Raw genomic sequence first — 23,566 nt, 5'->3', positions numbered from 1 at the left:
TCATGGAAATAAATAAGCTAAAACAAGTTGCTGAAGTAACAGGTCCTTATAGTACAGCAGGGATGGGGAACTTGTAGCCCTCCAGATGTTGCTGGATTACAACTCCTGCTATTCCTAGTAATGAGGCATGCTGGTTGGGGCTGAGGAGAGTTGGAGTCCAACAGCACCTGCCAGGGAAGAGGTTCCCCATTGCTGGAGTACAGTTATAGTTTACTGTTTTAGTATCATAAGAAAGAAGTTAGGCTCCGTTAGGTTGGCCTATTAAGTTCGAAGAGATGCTGAGATTAATAAGGAGTCATAATTCAGAAATTCAATTTTGCAATGCACTATTTTGTGATGGGGAAGAAGATCTAATGGTGCCCAAAAGTATTTCAGTATTAATCTAATTTCAAATATTGATTCTCTTTCTTTCTTTTAATTAATTTATTATGAAGTCTGCCAGTGTTATAGTCTGCCTTTTGTAGGTTAAAAACTTAATATAAATCCCAGAAATGAATGATCAAGACTTTTAGTTTTTCCCACTCACTCTCAAGTAATTTTAATGTTTTCTTTTAACAGATAGCCAACTGGGTGGATCAAGTCTGGCACAATCTGATTAAGACACATTCTGCTTAGGTGACAATATCCATGGAACTCAGGTCTCTCTTACCTCTAAACGTAGGAAGCCAGTGCCTGGGGGCAGATTTTCAGGAATAGTCACTGTATAGGAGGAATTTGTGAACACAGGACTGTTGTCATCAATATCCAGAACTTTGATTCCCAGAGTTAATGTGGTACGACGGGCATCCACAGCTCCATCTGTTGCTTCAACAATGAGTTCATAATAGTCCCTTTTTTCTCTGTTGAGCTTCACTAAGGTGTAAATACTGCCATTGGATGTTATGCGAAAAAGATGGTTGAAGTTTGCTAAACTATAACGGACTTGGCCATTTACTCCAGCATCGGGGTCAGTAGCCTAAAAGGTAAGAAAAAATATATAATCAGGAGCTTGTAGCACAAGGAGGCCCTCTTCAGGTCAATAGAGGAAAGCCAGCTTCTTTGATATTAAATTCATAACCCTGCAACTCTAAGAAAGTGAGGACATTCAGGGCTATTGATCAAAATGTCTTTGACAGGAATCCAGATTCCAAACAGCAATGTCACTGAAAGTCCCAGGCAAATGCAATTCTGCAAAAAAAGCCAGCTTAGCCACCTGGCTACTAAAGACTCTAAAACCGGGAGAAGCAATTTAAATTCAAGTAGGATCAAAGTGAACATACATCAGGTATTGAGACGAAGGGTAGCAAGTCCACTCCTGCAAGTAGCAGTTAAACAGTTCATCTTAAATTAGCAGTGGCTGTCACAATAATCCATATTCAGACACTTCCTAAAAAAAAATGGGAATGGACTGCCTTCAAGTCAATCCTGACTTATGGCTACCCTATTTTCATGGTAAGCGGTATTCAGAGGGGGTTTCCCATTGCCTCCCTCTGAAGCTAGTCCTCTCCAGCTGGCTAGGGACTGCTCAGCTTGCCACAGCTGCACAAGCCAGCCTCTTTCTTGTCTGCAACTGCCAGCTGGGGGGCAACTGGGCTCCTTGGGACTATGCAGCTTGCCCATGGCTGCACAGGTGGCAGGGCACGTAACCCCTGAGCCACTCACTGTGGGAGTGATCTTTAGCTGGCCCTTGACACCCAGGAGACATGAGTGTGGATTTGAACTCACAGACTCTGGACTCTCAGCCAGGCTCTCCTCCCCACTGTGCTATATCGAAGTCCTTACTTTTTCCTGAATCTCCTGAATTGCAAAAAAGAAAACTCTGCTTGCTCCCACTTTCTGTTGGGAGTTATTGGTTTCTACTGGGGATTGCCAGAGACTAGCATGAATGAAATCCTTGACTCTGTTATCTTCAGTCTGCTTCTATTCCTGCTTGAACCCATAGGTATTTCTACTCCTTGACCTAAAGCCATGCCTTGGATATCTAGAGGAGGCCAGGTAGATCGGGAGGCAGGGCAGAATTCAGAATATCAGCAGACCTGATACCATACAACCTCTTCTATTCACTTTAAATAAATGAAGGGGTAGCAACTTTGCCCACTTAAGTAAAATGAATGTCCACTAGACTAAGGGACTTTCATTTGTGCACATTTATAAAAGAGCCTGCAGATCATATCCCACAAGATGTTACATAACATAAAGGTTCCTGGTTATCAGCACTACTGTCAGGAAGTTTCTAAAGACATTTAATATCCTGCCATGGTGCTCAGTGTGAAGCATGATAATGAAACCATTTATCTTCATGGAAATCAATTAAAAGTTAATTAAAATTGTTAATAAAAAACGCACACTTGTTTCCCTTTTGTACTACATCAACACTATAAACAGTAATGGTTTTAGCTTTATTTCTGTCTGATGGTTAACACATCCTTGGAGAGAACTTCTTACTGTGGATGACGATGTGGTGCCTACTGTTGCTACTTCAATATTAGTGTTAAGGTTCAAAGATCTGAAAGATGCTCCTTGATATACTGCTGCTAGAATAGAATCTGTGCACCAAGAACAGAGTAAGAGGCACACATTTAAAACAATTACTTTGTCTCTATCCATGGGCAGGCAGCATCTGGCTGCCAATTAGCTACTGGGCTAAGTTCAAGGCTCTGGTTTTGATGTATAAAGCGCTAAACAGCTTGGGACCAGGTACCTGAAAGTTCATTTCACTCATATATTAATTCAATCACTGCGCTCTGCAGGTGAGGGTCTCCTGCTGATACCATCTTACCAGGAGGTCCATTCTGTACAATATAAGAATTTGCACCTACCATTTAGAATTTCCCCACCTTAAACATTAGACACGCATCATCTGTGCTGTCATTTCAGTGCCTACTGAAAACCCTCCAAAATGTTACCAGCCGCTACTGAACGAGATCACTTCTGGATGCTGCACTTTAAGGAGGATATAGACAGTATGTAAAACAACAAGGAAAGACTGAAGGAGCTGAAGGCACATTTAGGCTGCAGTAGGGAAGACTGAGGTTGGGACATTATTGTACTTTTCAAATACCTGAAGGGCTGTCACACTGTAGAGGAGAAAAACCTGTTTTTTGTGGTGGCCACCATTTTTCTAGGACTGATCAGAAAGTGCTTCCCAATCTTCATGGTCCCATTTGAGGGTGGGCTAAATAAATTCAGATTACTTTCTTGGGGGGTGGGTTAGAGGGGGGTCTTACATTTTTAGAAGCCACAATTAATAAAATAGAGGCTTTTCTTTCTTTCTTTCTTTCTTTCTTTCTTTCTTTCTTTCTTTCTTTCTTTCTTTCTTTCTTTCTTTCTTTCTTTCTTTCTTAAATAGTTTTGGCAGAGTCAAAGATAGATGAGCCCAGGTGCTGTTTGGTCATGTTATTTTGGATACTTTTCAGTTTGTGGAACCTGAGGATGTAGTTAAGCTGCATGGAGGGCTGAGACCTACTACTTGTTCTCTTGGTCATTGCCCTTCTTGGCTTTTGAAATCTGACAGGAGTGGGAACCTCAGAGGTAATGGATACTTCCTTGATGTATGGCATCACCCAACTGCCTTAAGAAGGACAGGAGTGAAACCACTCACAAAAACCAAACTTGAAACCAAACTCTGTGAGGAGTTCCACAACTTAGGGGATCCCACAGAGAATGCCCTCTCCTGGGCCACCACCACCCTGAGCTTCTGAGGGTGGTGGAACTACCAAAAGGGCCCCTCTGCTTATCTCAACACTCGAGAGGGTCTGTAGAGAAGGAGGCAATTTTCCAGATTTTGGGGACCTGCGTCATTTAGGGCTTTAAACACTAACATGAGCACCTTTCAGTGGGCCCAGAAACGAACCAGCAACCAATGCAGCTGTTTTAAACAAGGTGTTATGTAAGATCCAAAGGGAACCCAGCCAGTAATCTGGCTGCTGCATTATGGATCAGTTGAAGCTTCTGAGTTGTCTTCAAGGCCAGCCAACATAGAGTGCACTGCAATAATCCAATCTGAACGTTACCGGAGCATGGAGTACTGTGGCCAAGTCATCTTTGACCAAAAGAGACTGAAGCTGGTGCAAAAGGGCTGGTGGCTGGAGCTGCACTCCTAGACACTAAAGCCACCTGAGCCTCCAATGACAATGTTGGACCCAGGAGTATCCCCAAGCTGTGGACCTGCTCCTTCAAGGGGAGTGCAACCCATCCACAACAAGCCATTTCCCTTGGAGTTCCTTTCAGACATTAGAACTCTGAACACATTAACACCTCTGTCTCCTGAGGACATCTCCCAGAAGCTTCATATCTAGCACGGGGGACAAGATGGAACCCTGTGGAACACCAGAGGACCATGGTGTCGAACAGTAGCCTCCATAAGGCTATTTTTGGAAGTGGCCCTGGAGGTATGATCAGAGCCACTGAAGCACAGTGCCCTCAACCCCCAGCTCCCTGAGACACTCAACAATATCAAAAGCCACTGAGAGATCAAGGAGAATGAGCAGAGAGGCATTCCCTCTACCTATCTCCTGACAGACATCATCAACCAGGGTGACCAAGGCAGTTTCAGTGCCATGGCCAGGATTCAAGCCAGACTGGACTGGATCCAAGGAATCAATTTCCTCCAAAGATGCTTGAAGCTGAACTGCTACTACCCTCTCCAGCACTTTGCCCTAAAAGGGGATATTTGCCATTGGGCCATAGTTGTTTAACACTTTTGGGTCCAGGAAGGTCCTCTAAAGAAAGGGATGCACCACTGCAGGGACACACCACCCCAGTCAACAAAGTATTAGCAATCTGCTCTGTGGCTCATTTGAGGCAGCTTCAGCATGGAGATCAAAGTCCCTAACACCACTGTGAAAGGGTGTTTCAACACCACATCTGAGATTACCTCTGCGAGCTTGGTTAGGGAGGTTGTAGCACAGCAGGGTGGACTGTACACTAACAACATCCTTGTTCTGTCTCTCTGGCCCAACACCACAAACAATCCCAAAGACCCAGTGCAGAGTGGTCTCCTGGTGAGTGAGATGAAATTTTAATGGATAATTGCAACTTCCCCTCCCTGTCCCTTTGACCTGGAATGTGCTGTGAGTACTCAAGCAAACACAGCTGGGTTAGCACTGGGGCACCCAGTTCATCTACCCAGGTTTCATTTATACTTGCTACATCTGCCCCCTCACTTACAATTAACTCGTGGATGATAGATGTTTTATTTTGGGCAGACCTGGCATTTAACACAACCATCACAAGGCCAGGGGGTCGGCTGACTAACACCCCCAAATTCTGAAACACAGCAGGCAAAGCAGAGGGGAACAAGAAATTTGATGCAACTAGCCCTCCTCTTCCCCCATGTATACCTTCGCCCACTACGATATTTCTCCCTACCTACCAACACAGGGATAGCAGTCCCAGTCCCACCCACCCTCTTCTCTGGCCAAGACACATACTTCCCTGACCCAGCTCTATAAAACAAAGGAACAGCAGAGGATAGGAGAACAAAGAAAATTACTGGATACGACTCACATCCCAGCTCTCACCTGGGACAAAAACTAACCAATCCCCTACAACTTTCACCTAGGAAGGGCACAGTTTCATGATTGGACTCTCACCTAGGGTTGCCAGGTTCACGGCCTGAGACTGATTTTGTATCTACTGGTTTTGTAGGAGAAGAGAAAGTCAGCCAAGTGCAGGTGTTCTTGCCACACGGTAATGGGAAAAACCACAAGGTGGAATTCTCCCTTCCCCCTGCACAACTTTTAAAGATACAGAAGACCTCTTGGAGGCCGGGTCTGGCAACCAAAGGTCTTCTGTATCTTTAAAAGTTGTGCAGGGAGAAGGGAGAATTCCACCTTGTGGTTTTTCCCATTACAGTGTGGCAAGAACACCTGCACTTGGTTGACTTTTTCTTCTCCTAAAGATACAGGATCAGTCTCAGACCCTGAGCCTGGCAACCCTACTCTCACCCCAAGGGCATGAAACCACTTTCCACAAACACACCGCACTCCAGACCATCTCCAGCCTCTCACCCTGGTGAGCAGTCTAGAGAAAACCACAACAATCCCGCCCAGAGGAAAAAACAAGGAATCAACACCACACATAAAATTCTGCCCTAAAAACCAATTAAAAGGGATGAGCCTTCATCTTCATCACACCCCAAAGACATGACCCAAATAAGTGTTCCCCTATGGTGTCACCCCTGCCAGAGATGACACCAATCACCACCAGCATGCTTGGCTTACATCCTTCCCTTTCCAAGCCTGTTGGGTTGGGGAGTGTCCTGGGCAGCTGCAGCCATTGAGGCAGATGGAATACAGCCTCTGCAGGGCCTACTCCTGATGTTAACTATAGTTTAGTCACTGGAGGCCCAGGTCTTAGTCATATCTAGATGGAGTCAGGAGTTTCCTCTTTCCTGTTCTTGTTGGAAAGGGACAATCTCAGCACAGGCTGTTGTGGAATAATTTAACAAATGAAGAAAAGCATTCAGCAGTGTGCTTAATTAGAAGGGCAAAACCTCCTACAGTGGTCCTTGGGATGAGGATACTTTTATCTCTGAAAATGTGGAAGGCAGGTCAAACAAGCAAATATGCTTGTAACACACAGTTGAGATGGGAATTTAGCCAGGTCTCCCAATAGTGGCTACACTGAACTACTGCAATAAAAGTAGCTACCTGTACTTAATCATAGACTAAATTAAAACATTGTTAAAATCTTGTTTAGAAAGAGATATGATTTCTTTTTAAAGCAGAAGGCATCACAGAGATTTCAGCTGAGGTACTCCAAGTACCCTGTATAGTCAAAACCTTAATCCATTACAGATGTGCACAAGCAGAGCCAATGTGTGTGCTCAGATAGTTTTGCTTTAAACAAGGACTACATGAAAGTAATTAAACAGCTGCTAACTGGATTACAACATATACCCATTAAGACCACAGTAAATTAAGAAAGATTTATCACTATCTAAAATTAAACAGCCAAATTAAGTTGCGTAAACATGTAGTCCTCAATTTATCAGGGAAGCAGAAATGTCCTGAAAGTAGTGAAATGATTTTTTTTTAAATTGAAGTATTATTGTTGTCTTCACTTGAAAAGTTCAGAGCAATTTTTGCTCCAAAGGAGCCTACATGAAAAGCTGATACAGTACATGAAGGCTTTCGAAATGCTACAGTGCATATCCTGAATTAGCTGAAAGTCAAAATAAAAAATAATACTCAAGGGACAAGGTGAAAACAGAGTTTTCAAAAGAGCTGGTTTGTTTTTATAAAAAATTCCTTACGTAAAAAAGTCTTCTATTTCCTGGATAACAGCAATTTAACAGCTCAAATTTTGAAAAGCAGAGAGTGCCACAAATAGCTAGATAGCTAGATAGGCTTGGTTTGCACAGCATGGTAAACCAAATTATGGCTTATTGAGATCATGCAGGCTCCAAGAGCAGAACTCACAGCCACTTTGCTTCTCTCTGGTCCTTTTTGCTCCCATGCTGCATTGAGCTAAGCCAAATTTTAGGTCTTAGTGTGTCATCTGAACCAGTACATGTGGTTAAGCTCTCTCCTCACTAACCATGAGTTGCACCCCAGAACAAACTTTGGCTGCAGCCCATGGTTAGTGATGAGAGAGCTTAACCACAAGTCCTGGTTCAGATGGCATCTGGAAGCTCCTCTCCAGGAGATTGCATGTTCATGCAGGCCCAGAAAGCCATAGTGGTTTACAAACCAGGCCACAGATAAGATAGATATGCAAGTGTACTTCAAAAGGTGCAGTTATTTCTCTCGTTTTTCCTTCCCATTTTGGGTAGAGTAGCAGGAAGCTGAGGATGGGGTGGGGAGACATCCAAAGTGTCAACTTTTCCGCAGGGCTGATTTTATTTATTTATTTATTCGATTTATTAGTCGCCCATCTGGCTGGTTACCCAGCCACTCTGAGCGACGTACACAAGCAAATACATATAAAACATCAGAACATCGAAAAGCTAAACAATAAAACTAAACAATAAGGTAGAGGCCAACTCAGTTTCAATAATAGGGCTTCTCGCCTGTATGGTCCAAAAGATGTACTGTCAGGATGCAGGATTGGGGCCCTGATGTTTCAGAAGATGAGGAGAGGGAGGGGGTCATTTGGCCAGAGCCATGTGAAGAAGACACAGAGGAGGGGGAGGGAATCTCAGAGATAGAACTGTCTGGCAGCGAAGACCTTGAATGTCCAACAGACACACATCCTTCCCGTGAGCTTCCCACGCCTCCTCCCCCTTCGAGCTTAGAGCAGTTGGAGAAGGAGAGAGGGCAAGGGGGAATCCAACCTCCTCCTGATCTAGGGAAAAGCAAGGAGAAGCAGCCAGATGGTTTAGGCCTTGCCCCCCCGCTTTCCCCCATACCTGAATCAGAGTCCTCAGAAGGGGAGGGGGCAGTGGCACCCCCTTCACCACGTACAAGGAGACAGCAAAAGAGGCAACAAAAGAAGGGGGAGAGGAGGGGTGTGGATGTGAGCACTTTGAGGCAGTGTGAGAGAATTCGTGCTCGATTGCCCCCTTCTTAAGGGACAGGGGGAATAGTGGTTCCTTGTTCTGTCAACTCTCTTCTAAGTCGCAGGTTATGTGTTGTACTGAAACTTCATGAGACGACGTGGTCTTTGTCTGGATATTACTTTAATAAAAACTGATTTGCTTTCACCAACTGGTCTGGTTCCTGAGTCCCAACCTGGACACAACAGTTTGACAGAACCACCTACCTGGTGTAAGTCTTCCTACACTGGCCTAGAAACCGGTATGGGTGATAGTCCGTTTGCATGATCAAAAGCAGCACCCCCTCTTGATCTTAATGTCCAGCAGCTCCAAAAGGGAGGAGGGTGGGATTAACAGGCCCCTCAAAGTCAAAACTCACAGGAAAGTTCTTCTCAAAGAAGCCGAAGGTGCTGGGGCATGGGCGCAGCCGACACCAAGGTGAAGTAGACAAAGGCCGGACAGTAGGACGGCGGCAGCTGCAGGGGTGCTTCCTGGCCCTCAGAAGCCGCCGAAAGATCATCACAGCAGAGTGGCATCTCCCGAGGACAGGCCGCGGCAACCAGGCCCGCCAAAAGGCTGCAGCCCATCTCCAGCTTCAGCCCGACTCAGCGCCCTCCACTGCGAGAGGTGGTGGCAGCAGAGGCCCAGCGCAGACGGAGCACCAAGTCGCGGCCCTGGGTCACCCTGGGTCACTTAAGTGCTGGCTTTGGCTGCTGCACACCTAAGTCAAAGTACAAATCTGTCCACGTATACTTGGAAGTATGTGCCACTGTGTTCAATGGGGCTTTGAGCCACATGGAAACAGCATCTCTAAATTCTTCACCCTTTCCAACCTTAACAGTGGTTGCTGACTCTCTTTCCCTCCATCTTTCAGTTTATTATTAATGTTGTCCTTCTCTTTCCTGCTGTGGCTGCAGAGAGTAATGAACCTGGTGCTGATTTGCTGTCAGATAAATGGGGCAAATGATTGTTGCTATATCTTTTGCAATTAAGAATATAGGAATATAGGAACTGGGGAAAGCCCTAGCTTAGCGGTAGAACATCTGTTTTGCCTACAGAAGGTACCTGTTCCTATCCTCAGACTCTCCAGGTAAGGCTGAAAACCTAGACAGCTATCATCAGCCATTGTAGGCAATACTGAGTGAGATAGACCAATAGTCAGACTGAGTATCAGGTAGCTTCCTATGCTCCTAATTGCCTTCTTGGATAATAAACCAAGAATCCATCTGGTACAGCTCACTGTTTTCAACAATGGGCAACGTCAGATAGCTCTGGAAAGTCAAACAGGTTGCAGATGCCTCCTGTTGTTTTTGTCGAGCATCTGGTTCTCAAAAGTATACTTCCTTTGAACTTGATGGCTGCATTTAGTTCACCTGGCTAATTCACTGATGGACATGTTCATTAATATATCTAATCCTTTCTTTTAATGCCATAGTTATGAGATTCACTATTAGAAAATATGATGATGGCCACGAGCTTAGACTGCAGTCTTGGGTATACTATATATACCAAATCACAAAATACATATGGGTCCATCTAATGTGAAGAGCGCATACATGCAGAATTAAGGAGTGCATCTTTTTATAGCAGGAGGAGGAGGAAGGTCTGATTCTTTTCTGGCCATTGCCTCTATTTTTTTGGTAGGGGGAGAGATGTGTATGTAATCTCTCTCCTCGCCCCACCCTCCCCCTGTGCCCTCCCCAAATCTGCTCCAGAGGGTTGGGAGAACCCCTAAATTGAATTTTGGGGGAGTGCAGGGTGGAGGAGAGGGAGGGAAATTCCCATTGTGCAAGTGGAAATCCTTGCACTGATGTGATGGCTACATTGGATATAACCCCATGTACAGAAATAGTGAAAAGTAATAATAATAATAATAATAATAATAATAATAAGTTTTATTTTTCAGCCGCCTATCTGTCCGGGTTAGGGACACTCTAGGCGATGAACAACAAGAATAAAAGCAATACATATACATCAATATAATCAAATTTTAAGCTAAAAAACCATTCATTAATTCAATTATAACATAAGTTAATCTGTCCCAATCTTGTAGGCCTGCCTGAACAGCCAGGTCTTCAAGGCTCGGCGATAGCTGGACAGGGAGGGTGCCTGTCTGAGATCGAAAGGGAGAGAGTTCCAGAGGGTGGGGGCCACAACAGAGAATGCCCTCTCTCTGGTCCGTACCAGCCTAGCTGTTCTCACCGGTGGGACCGAGAGAAGGTCTTGCGAGGCTGATCTCGTCAGGCGGCACAATCGGTGATTCTGGAGGCGTTCCTTCAGATATACTGGGCCGAAACCGTAGAGGGTTTTAAAGGTCAACACCAACACCTTGAATTGGGCCCGGTAGACAACTGGTAGCCAGTGAAGATCTAATAACACTGGGGCGATGTGATCCCAGCAACGGCTATGCATAATCAAGCATGCCGCCGCGTTCTGTACCAGCTGTAATTTCCGGACTGTTTTCAAGGGTAACCCCACGTAGAGCGCATTGCAGTAGTCTAAGCGAGAGGAGACCAGGACATGTATCACCTGAGGGAGCAGATGAACACGAAGATAGGGACGCAGTCTCCGTATCAGATGTAATTGATACCAAGCTGCCCGGCTCACTGCTGTAATCTGAGCCTCCATGGACAGCTGGGAGTCAAGTATGACCCCAAGACTGCGGACCTGGTCCTTCAGGGGTAGACTTACCCCATCAAGCATCAGGTCAGTAATTCCTAACTTCCTTTTATCTTCCACAAGTAATACCTCAGTCTTGTCGGGGTTCAGCTTCAGCCTGTTCTCTCCCATCCATCCACTTACGGATTCCAGGCACTTGGACACGGTATTCACAGCCAACTCCGGTGAGGACTTACAGGAGAGATAGAGCTGAGTGGCATCTGCATACTGATGGCACTGCAACCCAAAACTCCTGATGATCGCTCCCAGTGGTTTCACATAGATGTTGAATAGCATTCGAGAGAGGATAGAACCCTCCATAATGAAGAGGCCAAGGGTCTGAAACCTCATCTCCCAATGCCACCCATTGCTGCCTATCCGAGAGATAGGAACGGAACCACTGCAAAACAGTGCCTCCTATTCCTAATCCCTCTAGGTGGTTTAAAAGGATACCGTGGTCAACGGTATCGAAAGCCGCTGAGAGGTCCAGGAGGACAAGGAAGGTGTATTCACCCCTATCCAATGCCCTCCGCATATCATCTACCAGAGAGACCAAGGCTGTTTCCGTACCATGACCAGTCCTAAAATCTGTATAAATTGTACACATCAGCACATCATCCAGCAGCCCTGAAAGAGGCAGTAATTCAACTGCTCCTGAAGAAGCACACCCTGGACCCATTGGTTTGTGACAACTACCACCCGGTCGCAAATACCCCCTTCTTAGGAAAGGTGATTGACAGGGTTGTGGTGCAACAATTACAAGTACTCTTGGATGAAAGAGATTATCTTGACCACTCCAGTCTGGGTTCAGCCCTGGTTATGGGACTGAATCGGCCTTGGTGGATGGATGACCTTTTTTGGAAGAAGGACAGGGGAAGTGCAACCGTTATTCTTACTTGATCTCTTGGCGGCTTTTGATACCATTGACCATGGTATCCTTCTGGGCACACTTGGTGAGATGGGTATCAGAGGCACTGTTTTCCAGTGGTTCCGATCCTATCTCCAGGGTCATTCTCAGAGAATTTTATTTTTATTTATTTTTTATTTATTTATTAAATTTATATACCGCCCGACTAGCAATAGCTCTCTGGGCGGTGAACATAAAATAGCATAAAAATACAATGAATAACAAAATAATACTAAAATACAATCAATAATCCAATACAATAAACATTTTTAAAAGTAAATCAGTGTAACTTAAAATGCTTCAGAGAATAGGAAAGTTTTGACCTGGCGCCGGAAGGAGAGCAGAGTCGGCGCCAGGCGTACTTCCTCAGGGAGACTGTTCCATAGTTCGGGGGCCACCACTGAGAAGGCCCTAGATCTTGTCATCACCCTCCGGGCCTCCCTGTGAGTTGGAACCCGGAGGAGGGCCTTCGTAGCAGAACGTAGTGCACGGGCCGGTTCATATCGGAAGAGGCGTTCCGCAAGGTATCGTGGTCCCGCACCGTATAAGGCTTTATAGGTTAATACCAACACTTTGAATCTAGCCCGGAAACATATTGGCAACCAGTGCAAGCTGGCCAGAACAGGTGTTATATGCTCGGACCGCTTGGTCCTTGTCAGCAATCTGGCCGCCGCATTTTGCACTAGTTGTAGCTTCCGAACTGTCTTCAAAGGTAGCCCTACGTAAAGCGCATTACAGTAATCCAAACGTGAGGTTACCAGAGCATGTACCACTGATGTAAGGTCCTCTTTACTCAAATAGCATTGGGTGATTGTATTTTGGCCCCCTGACACTTATGCTGTGGGGTGCCGCAGAGTACCATCTTGTCCCCCATTATGTTTAACATCTATATGAAGCCCTTGGGAGTGGTCATCAGGAGATTTGGGGCAAGGTGTCAGCAGTACAATGATGATACTTCCCTATAACATCTGAATCAGGAGAGGCCATGCAAGCCCTGGACTGGTGACTGGACTCGGTGGTGGGCTGGTTGAGGGCCAATAAACTGACAATCAGTCCTAGCAAGATGGAGACACTGTGGGTTCGTGGTTCCCGAGTTCAGATGGCAAGACAGCTGCGTCCGTTTCTGGATTGGAATAGCCTGACCACTGTTGTCCATGCACTGGTAACTTCCAGATTGGATTACTGTAGTGCACTCTATGTGGGGCTACCCTTGAAGCTGGTCCACAAGCTGCAGCTGGTGCAAAATGCGGCAGCGAGACTGCTCACTGGAGCAGGTTATCAACAACATGTCACTCTGCTACTGAAAGAATTGCATTGGCTACCTATTAGCTACCGGACTATGTTCAAGGTTCAGTTTTGGTGTACAAAGCCCTATATAGCCTGTGACCAGGATACCTGAAAAACTGTCTTATCCCTTTTATACCCAGTCAATCAGTGTGCTCTGCAGGTGAGGGCCTCCTGCAGATACCATCTTATTAGAAGGTCCATTATGCACAACATAGAAAACAGATCTTTAGTGTAGTGGCGCCTACCCTTTGGAATTCCCTCCTCTTAACTGTTAGACAGGCACCATCTCTGTTATCTTTTCGGCACCTATTGAAAATCTTCCTCTTTCAATAAGGCTTTTAAGTAGAGAACGTATCCCAGTCTGCATCTGTGTTGGAACTGCTTTTTTATATATTTTAAACCTTCTTTTTTAATGTTTCTAAAACTTTTCAAAAATGTTTTAAAAGATCATTTGTTTTAATATGTTTTTATTGGTTGTGTTTTAATATATTTTGAAGTCATATTTAAGATGTTTTAAAGTGTTTTTAGTGCTTTTGTTTGCAGCCCTGGGCTCCTGCTGGGAGAAAGGGCGGGATATAAATCAAATAAATAAATAAATATTTGCTGTCAATGCAGACGGGTTTCACAAACCCTTGTCTATAACAATTACAACTTACAAATCAATATCATCAAGCTATTATTTATTCATAGAATTATCACATGGAAGAATGGATATACTGCTAAATTCATCTAGATGTATCTGGAGGCGGGTTTATTTATATCAACATTGAATCAATGCATTGTCTGCTTAGAATAAAACTCTGCATAAATATGAATTAGTTTTTTCCCTTTTACTAGAAGCAAAAAACCTATATACATGATTCTCTGCTCAACAGCTGCATCTTGTCAATGACTGCAACAAAGGAATAGGGTGATGATATGTGCTGTTGGGACTGCACTTTCATTATATTCAATCAAAATTGTAACAAGCTAGTTCTTTTGATGTGTCTGCAGTATCTGCTGCTGCCTGATCTATTCTTTGTACAGTACATAGTGAAACAGCTTGGATTCAGAGGCAAGATATATGACATTTTCACAGTATGAAAAACAAAAGGCACCAGAGCACAAAAATTAAAAATAAAATCACCTTACAGTAAACAGAAACAAAAGCTGTGTGCACACCATACATTTAAACACATTTAGAGCACATGATTTCCTCTAAAGAATCCTGGGAACTGTACTTTGTTAAGGGTGCTGCAAACTGTAGCTCTGTAAGTGGTAAACTACAGTTCCCAGACTTTTGGGTGGAAAGTGTTTTGCCAACAAGCAAGAAAGATTCGGAATTTCAGAAGGCAATGAATCACACTGGTGGAAGAAGATTGTCTGTTTTATTTGAGATAGCAGTGTAGCTTTGAGTTGCAGGCCAGGCACTAAAACAATAAAACAGAAATGAAAGCAGCTAATGAGCCCCCCTCCCAGTCTTACATTTATCTTAAAAATTAATAAAATGAAATTCAATAAAGACAAATGCAAGATTCTGCATTTAGGCCACAAAAACAAAATGCATGGGTTCAGGATGGGAAATACCCGGCTTAGCAGTAGTGCGTGTGAGAAGGACCTTGGAATTGTAGTGGATCGCAAGTTGAACATGACCCAGCAGTGTGATGCTGCGGCAAAAAAGGCAAACACGGTTTTGGGATGCATAAACAGAGCTATAGTTTCCAGGTCGAGGGAAGGAATAGTCCCACTATATTCTGCATTAGTCAGGCCTCATCTGGAATACTGCGTTCAGTACTGGGCGCCTCATTTTAAGAAAGATATAGACAAGTTAGAGCGGGTTCAGAAGAGGGCGACGAGGATGATAGCCGGTATGGAGAACAAGTCTCATGAGGAAAGGTTGAAGGAACTTGGCATGTTCAGTTTGGTGAAGAGAAGGTTGAGGGGTGACATGATTGCACTCTTTAAGTACCTGAAGGGCTGTCACATAGAGGAGGGTACAGATTTGTTCTCTGCTGCCCCAGAGGGTAGGACTAGGTCTAATGGTTTTAAGTTGCAGGAGCGTAGATTCAGATTGGACATTAGAAGGAACTTCTTGACAGTAAGGGCAGTTCGGCAATGGAACCGACTGCCTAGGGAGGTGGTGGGATCCCCTTTGCTGGATGTCTTCAAGCAGAGGCTGGACAGCTATCTGTGGGAGATGCTCCACCTGTGGATTTCCTGCTGTGAGCAGGGGCTTGGACTCGATGGCCTACAAGGCCCCTTCCAACTCTATGATTCTATGATTCTATTATTCAGTTACTGGAAGCCTCGAAAACAGCAACAGAGTGATCCCACCGGTATGTATTGAAGCTTCTTGATCAAGAGCTAAGGGGGTTTATACCCCAAAGAGCCCCTGGATGTGGGCACAGGTTTGCACCTGTGTTTTTAATTAGCTATACCTTCTTGGGATGTTTTTAATTAGGCTCTCACACTTCTGCCTTTTGTTTATTACTTCTGCTGGCCAATGTCCTTGAACATGTCTCATAATCTGGCTTTGAAGGCTGCGTTCCCAGTCCTTGGTAGCGTATGTGAAAAAATCTTCCCCGATGAGCTCATGGACATCCACTGTCTGTTTTGGCTAATTAAAGGCCTTTCCTCAGCTTTCTGTACTGTTATGTTCAACATAAAGTGAGAAAGCCTGCAAATGGAGCTTACTGGCCTAAACAGAGCTTCTTAGACTTCTGTACTATACAAGAAGCCAGAGAAAACAATACACAAACTTCCCTGGGTGAGAAGCAGGGCTGTGAGACAGGAGTAGGGGACAGGGGAATGGAGCATGCCACACTAAATCTCCCCAGTTTACATCAAGATGTCTTGTGGTTATTTCCCGTACAGGAAGTGATGTGTTTTAAGTGTATGGTGTGCATACAGTCTAAACAGATTGTAGCAGTACATGCCTTACTTAAAGCACTGAAATCTAAACCTCTGATCAAAAGTGCAAATAATGTCTTCTGATTTAATAATGTTTTGTAATTGATTTTAATCATTTTGGTAACTATTTTAGCCAAGTTGAGTTTTAGTGCAGTAAATTTTATGTATATGGATTTTATTTATGACCACTTTTATGTACACTGTCAATGCACATTTTAGTTTGTAAATTATTAATTTGTGGAATGAATGGATGTGAGGTTTGCAAAGGCCTTTGGCTATTTACATTAAAGATTACTATCTCTAAATACTCCTAAACTAAAAATGTGCAAGTGATTCACATATCTTTCAACAGGGATCCCAGTGTGTGTTAATTCCTTTATGGCAGCCTTTCCCAACCAGTGTGCCTCCAGATGTTGTTGGACCACAACTCCCATCAGCCTCAGCCAGCATTGCCATTGGTCAGGAAATATGAGAGTTGTGGTCCAACAACATCTGGAGGCACACTGGTTGGGAAAGGCTGCTTTATGGTGACAACCTGTATCCATCTTTATTGCTAGAGGCCCAAGTGGCTTCAGTGGCTAGGATTGCTTTTTTTTGGCTGGTAAGACAGCTGCAGCCGTTTCTGGATTGGAATAGCCTGACCACTGTTGTCCATGCACTGGTAACCTCCAGGCTGGATTACTGTAATGCCCTCTATGTAAGGCTACCCTTCAGGTTGGTCCACAAGCTGCAGCTGGTGCAAAAATGCAGCAGTGCGACTGCTTACTCGGTCAGGATATTGCCAACATGTTACATCTCTGCTGAAAGAATTGCACTGGCTGCCCATTAGCTACCAGGCTAAGTTCAAAGTGCTGATTTTGGTGTACAAAGCTTGGGACCAGGATACCTGAAAGACTGTCTTACGCCTTATATACTTATATACAGCTTCAGGGTACTGTTTTATGTTGGCTCCGCTCCTTCCTGGAGGGTCGAACCCAGAAGGTAATACTCAGAGACTCCTGCTCAGCCCCCTGGCCTTTGACCTGTGGGGTTCCACAGGGCTCTGTTTTGTCTCCTTTGTTATTTAACATCTATATGAAGCCGCTGGGTGAGGTCATCCGGAGGTTTGGAGTTCGTTACCATCAATATGCAGATGACACCCAGCTTTATTTCTCCTTTCCCCCTGATGCCAAGGAAGCCGTTCGACCCCTGAACCAGTGCCTGTCCACAGTGATGGATTGGATGAAGGTGAACAAGTTGAAATTAAATCCAGACAAGACAGAAATGCTCTTTGTCAGTCGTAGGGCTAAACTAGAAACGTGGAATGTACCTGTGTTAGACGGGGTTACACTCCCCCTGAAGACTCAAGTCCGCAGCTTGGGTGTGCTTCTGGACTCGGCCTTGAACCTGGAAGCTCAGGTTTCTGCTGTGTCCAGGAGCGCTTTTGCCCAGTTAAGACTGGTTCGTCAGCTGCGCCCGTTTTTAGAGATGTCTGATCTGACGAAGGTAACTCATGCCTTAGTTACATCCAGTCTTGACTACTGCAACGCACTCTACGTGGGGCTGCCTTTGAAGACAGTTCGGAAGCTTAAATTGGTTCAACGTGCAGCAGTAAGAATGCTGACAGGGGCTGACATTCGCGCCCAAACAACCCCCCTGTTGCAACAGCTTCACTGGTTGCCGATTTGCTTCCGGACTCAATTCAAGGTGCTGGTGTTGCCCTTTAAAGCCCTTCACGGCCTGGGCCCTGTCTATCTGTCCGATCGGTTGTCTTCTTATGAACCCCCCCGTTCTCTCAGGTCCTCCGATAATTCGTTCCTTAGGATACCTTCATCCACACAAGTTCATCTTTCAGGAACCAGAGACAGGGCGTTCTCTGTTATCGCCCCTAGACTCTGGAATTCCTTGCCAATAGAGGTCCGGTCGGCCTCCTCGCTTCCAGCATTCCGTCGCCAGGTCAAGACGTTCCTTTTCCGTCTCGCATTTAACCTGGACTGAGGAATAGGAAATCTCTTGACCATGAGAGACTATGGAGTAATGATGTTGTTTATTTTACTGTATATAGTTTTACTATTTTAACCTTATCTTAAAAGTTTGTATTTATGGTTGTATGTCTTGTTTTTATAAGGTATTTTTGTCTATGTTCTTTTATTATAGAGTTGTTCGCCGCTCTGAGCTTTCCAGGAAGATAGAGCAGCATAGAAATGTTTTAAATAAATAAATATACCCAGTCGATCACTGAGCTCTGCAGGTGAGGGCCTCCTGCAGATACCATCTCATCTGGAGGTCTGTTCTGCACAATATAGGAAACAGACTTTTAGTGTTGTGGCATCTGCCCTTTGGAATTCACTCCCCTTAAATATTAGACAGGCTCTATTTGTGTTGTGTTTTGGTGCTTATTGAAGACCTTCCTCTATCAACAAGCCTTTTAAGGAGAGACCTAATCCCAGTCTGCACATGTGTTGGAATTGTTTTTAGGTTTTTAAAAAAAGATGTTTTAAAGATTTATTTTTAAAGATTTTTTTAAGGCTGTTTTAAAGATATTTAGTGTTTTTGTTTGCCACCCTGGGCTTCTTCTGGGCAGATAGTCGTGATATAAATAAAATAATAATATATCTGCTTTGATTTAAATACTAATGGAAAGACATTTGGTTCTGACACAAAGTTTAAAATATAGAACTGATCTATTTATAATCTATTAACAGGAATTACAAGAAAAACATCTAAATTCATTAGCAGGGAAAATACAGGCAGGCGTCACTTAAACCAAGAACTCCAGCCCAAAGAATTTTAGGTGCATTAAGATGCACATCCATTGCTGCCCTTGGCTTTTTAAAGTGTCACTCATGTGGTGAGGACCAAGCAATTTTCCCCATGCCAAAATAAATCACAAACAAAATTCTGACAAGCCACAATGCTGTAAAAATTACTGGATCCAGAGGGTATAATGCCTAGCAGCAAAAGATGTGGATAGTGCTGAAATAGTGTTCTCTAATGGATAGCAGTTTTTTTCTTAAGTTGTGGTCTTTCATTGAAGAAACCCTGTGTCAACAGGACTACTCCATAAATCAGGCACTTATCCAGAACCCTTTTAAATTAGCTTTTCTTTTAAAACCATTTGATCAATGCTATAGTTGGTTGCTGTTGTCTTTTAGTGGTGTAGAATTAAATATTTAATGAGACCTTCCAAATAGCAGAGAAAACACATCTGCATTGGAAGATCATCATTTAACCCAAGGATGCAAAGTAACGAACTTCAGCAAAGCAAAGCAGACAGACACTGAGAAATAAGCTTTTGGGGATGGAGTGTGTATGTAGGGCAGCCTTTCCCAACTAGTGGGCCACCAGATGTTGTTGGACCACAACTCCCATCAGCCTCAGCCACAATTGCCAATGGTCAGAAAAGATGGGATTTGTGGTCCAACAACATCTGGTGGCCCACTAGTTGGGAAAGGCTGGTGTAGGGGGTAAGATGTAGGTCTTCCAGTACAGAACCACCACAATCCCCAGGGAAAAATACACTCAGATAACATGCACTTCCAGGCAAAATATCCACTCAGATAAATTAGTTTAGAAAATAAATCAGGTGGGTTATTTTTTAAAGGGTGTAGTATGATAAACTAAACCATCTAAAATTGCAAAGAAAATCCCCCCAATCCTTCTATGAATAACTTCTCAAAATACTAATGCAGCTGACTGCTGACACTTTTCTATACCCACAAGCACAATGGGATTCTGCAAACAGCAAGTTATGTTGAATGGTTTTATTATATAAAAAAGGGAAGGTTCTTAAGCGGATGATTTAGACTGCATCAGAATGATGGTGTGAACCTTTAATTAGCAGTTATCCAGCAGAATTCCTACTATTGGAGCCTGACAGTGAGTGCCACCAAAAGTGGCAATGGATAAAGTTTCCATCCCTCACATCACCAATACTCGCTCTCTCCCTTCCTCCCCTGCTGCTCCCTCCCACTCCTTGCTCTTCCTTACCACTCTCTTCCTGGTGACATAGTGATGGCAGCATGGATGTCCCATGCCTCATTAGAGCAAGTTCTGAATTTATATACCAAGTCCATTCAGTGTTGAATCCTCCTAACATGCTTGAGTGATGAGGTTACTATGGATTACTTGCAGAGGTTGTGAAAAAGGAGTAGCTGAATAGGTAAGAAGGCATTTGTATAGGGTTCACAAAAGCATGCTCGGGTGAACTTAAAAGATGACATGAATTACTAAGTGTGCATTAGTCACTTCTGTATGAGATTTTTAGGCAAACAAGGTGTTTGTCCATTCCTAAAAGTGAAATGCAATATAATTTTTTCCTGTTACTTATGTGATACTTGTGAGTTAGCTAGCACAAACCCATGCTATTTTTCCCATTTCCTTTTGCATCTTTCCACACCAGAGGCCCTCAACGAGTATGATCCAAAATGAACATCTCTCTGCCCCACCTTTCAAAACCTTTCTATTAATGTGCTTAAGTGAAACCAATAGAGCATAAGAACTTAGTTTTGCTTTTAAGGCCCTGCAGTTTCATAGGCATTTAAGTGCATCTTCACTTACTTGGGATTGCTTCCTTTGCCTACATGACACCTACAGTAACCTATCTAGAGTGCCTTTCTTAGAACCATATACAAAGGGAGGATTAGAAATCTGACACAGATACCAAAAGGGAGCATTTAGCTTTTAGTAATTTCTATTGATTTCTCAAAAATTAAACTTGCCAATGGATTCTTAATAGAGAAAGGGATTCACTACAAAGGGATGTAGGCAGTTTTACATTTGACGTCTTAGAGTAGGAAATGTAACATGCCATGCCACATTGTGTGAAGAGCTTCTTTAAAATGGAAAATATTTCAAGCTTTGTAATTATGAATAATGCAGGAAGTTAATTCCAACATAATCTATTCTGCCCTCTTTCCCCTTCAAGGACTCCCACTGTGACATTAAGAAAAATAAGCAAGGAATGGGATGATCCCTGCCTAGGAAGTAATAGTTCAATTTATTAGAACATTAGGGAATATCTTATAATTTTCTCATAAATTCAGTTTATTTGGTCAACATTTCAAAGTCAGAGTGTGGTGCACTCTGTTCACTACACTGCTATTTTAATTTAAAATATTTTTTTTTGCACAATATCAGGGTTGTTTTTTATTAATCCCTCAGTGAGTTTGATGCCCAGGTCAGAAATTAAGACTTCTCTCTCTGGAGGTAGTCAAAGAGTATTATTGAATTAAGGCATAAATAGAGAGGTCACCTGCAGGCTACAATTATGTATATTATCCAATTCTCCTGGTGTGATGAACTGTTCCTAGTTGCAGGATCAAAAAAGAACTAAAGAACTTTGGTGTGTGGGAGAAAACTGTAAGAAGACAGTGAAGCATATTTCACAAGACTACTATATATAGAACACAGGAGGGAACCGTTGGCCCATAGATCAATTCTGGCCTGCAGGATCTCCCCTCTTTGTACAATCCACTCCCATGCAGCAATTAGACTTATCTTATCCCCCTTACATTAGTGCCAATGCAAGTTTTTTTAAAAGCCCAATTGCCAAATGGATTAGCCCTCCGTATGCACTGCAACACTGTCCCTGCAAAGTTCCTTTGCAGCAGACTGCAATTGGCTCCAATAGGAGGCCCCTTTGAAGCCCACCTGAGGTGTACCATTTTCAGGGAAGGGTCCACAGCATGGGAGAGAAAGGTTAACCGTCCTAGTGCACTGCAACCATCACCATGACAAATCACTCCCTGCACAGCAATTAAGCTAACTGTTAACACTGAAAGAATCTAGGGCCGGCAGCAGGCATGGTCCAGGAAGGGCACTGGCTGAGGGCCCACAACCTAACAGGGGCCCACTGTCCCAAGCCGGCCCTGACACTATTGCCAGGGCCGGCTCCAGGCATGCGTGGGCCCTTGGGCATCAGCTTGCCCTGGCCCCCCGGTGTGTGTGTGTGCACGCGCACATGCATATGCCCCCCGTGCTCACCACACAGCCCCCTACCTGTCTAGTCTTTACCATTGCCCTTAATGAAGATGGCGGCCGCGGTTTCCCTAAGGGGAATGAAGCCTCCGCTGCCATCTTTGTTGATGGCACATGTGTGTGCTATGTGCGCACATCTCTGCCATCAACTAAGATGTCAGCAGCAGCTTCAGTACCTTAGGGAAGCTGCAGCCGCCATCTTCATTAAGGGCAATGCTAAAAAGCCGGCTGACTGGTAAGTGGGAGGCATGGGGGGTGCAGATCGTGGAAGGGGAGCGGAGGGCCCCTTAGGGGCTCCTGTAGCTCCGGGGCCCTCACGCCAGTGCCCAACCTGGCCGCCCTTTAGAACCGGCCCTGACTATTGCCCCTGCTGCCACTGCCACCCTCCACCTCACCATCAGGAAAAAAAGCACCTCCTACCTACCTAACACACTGCTTGGTTTCTAGGCTTCTAGATATCTTAACCATCCTACTTACTACTCATGGGAGCTGAGTCATTCCCACTGAGTTGGGGCTTATTTCTCTGCTGTGTGCATGCCTTCTAATGCCTCTTAAAAGCAGAGCATGCATTTTCTGCATGCAGCTGAATGGGTTGCTCACTGCGAGGCTACCAATTTCCTCTTCCTTCCAGCCCTGCTTGGAAGGAAACCCTTTGATCTGCAGCCTGGAGTGGAAGGTTTTGCACTTTCTTGGAATTTGCCTAAGTAAGTAGTAAGCATCATCATGCAAGTAAACAAGCAACCCTGGCCTTTACAAAGTAAGTTAAGAAGAACTTACCGAAAGGGGGGGGGGAAGCACACTCTACACAATGCTGTCTGTGACTTATTGTCTTGTTTTTACATAAGGTTGTTTGTTTGACATGTTGGCACTTTAAAATAAATAAAAATATTTACAACCCCCCATCACCAATTTTTGATACTACTACATCAGATTTGTGAACAAGGTAATGACTAGCTATGTGTTCTGTGCTTTTTGTGAAACGCAAGGGTACAGTATATTTTTGTTCCTCTCCCCCCCCAGCGCAAAAAAGCTATACTAGAAACTCCAGATGCCCTTTTCAAAGTGTTTTCCCTATTCTTGAGTTTATTTATTTATTGTATTTGTATACCGTCCCATAGCCAAAGCTCTCTGGGCAGTTTACAGTAACTAAAAACATTAAAAACAAATATACAAATTTAAAACACATCTTTTAAAAACAATTTAAAACACAATTTTAAAAATTTAAAACAATTTAAAAAACATGCTAAAATGCCTGGCAGAAGAGGAAAGTCTTGACCTGGCACCGAAAAGATAACAGTGATGGCGCCAGGCGCACCTCGTCAAAAGAATAATTCCATAATTTGGGGGCCACTGAGAAGGCCCTCTCCCTTGTTGCCACACTCCCAGCTTCCCTCTGAGTAGGCACCCGG

The 23,566-nt window shown here is 44.1% G+C and overlaps 1 protein-coding gene and 1 long non-coding RNA gene across 9 annotated transcripts in view; one reads left to right on the top strand and one right to left on the bottom strand.

The window, feature by feature from the left end:
• LOC133388877 (uncharacterized) overlaps positions 1–2,277 on the top strand; it is a 59,002-nt gene extending 56,725 nt beyond the window's left edge. For both annotated transcript variants that reach the window (XR_009763962.1, XR_009763963.1), the window contains exon 4: positions 559–2,277. This is a non-coding gene — a long non-coding RNA (uncharacterized LOC133388877). The remainder of the gene's footprint in view (positions 1–558) is intronic.
• Positions 1–23,566, bottom strand: part of PCDH15 (protocadherin related 15) — a 605,264-nt gene that overhangs the window by 218,551 nt on the left and 363,147 nt on the right. For all 7 annotated transcript variants that reach the window (XM_061635350.1, XM_061635351.1, XM_061635352.1 and 4 more), the window contains one exon: positions 650–955. In XM_061635350.1, the coding sequence (XP_061491334.1) occupies positions 650–955 (306 nt within the window). The remainder of the gene's footprint in view (positions 1–649; positions 956–23,566) is intronic.

The sequence above is a fragment of the Rhineura floridana genome, chromosome 7, assembly GCF_030035675.1.
Source record: "Rhineura floridana isolate rRhiFlo1 chromosome 7, rRhiFlo1.hap2, whole genome shotgun sequence".
NCBI lineage: Eukaryota > Metazoa > Chordata > Lepidosauria > Squamata > Rhineuridae > Rhineura > Rhineura floridana.
The sequence above is the reverse complement of the archived record's forward strand: the minus strand, read 5'-3'. Positions and strand labels throughout refer to the sequence as shown.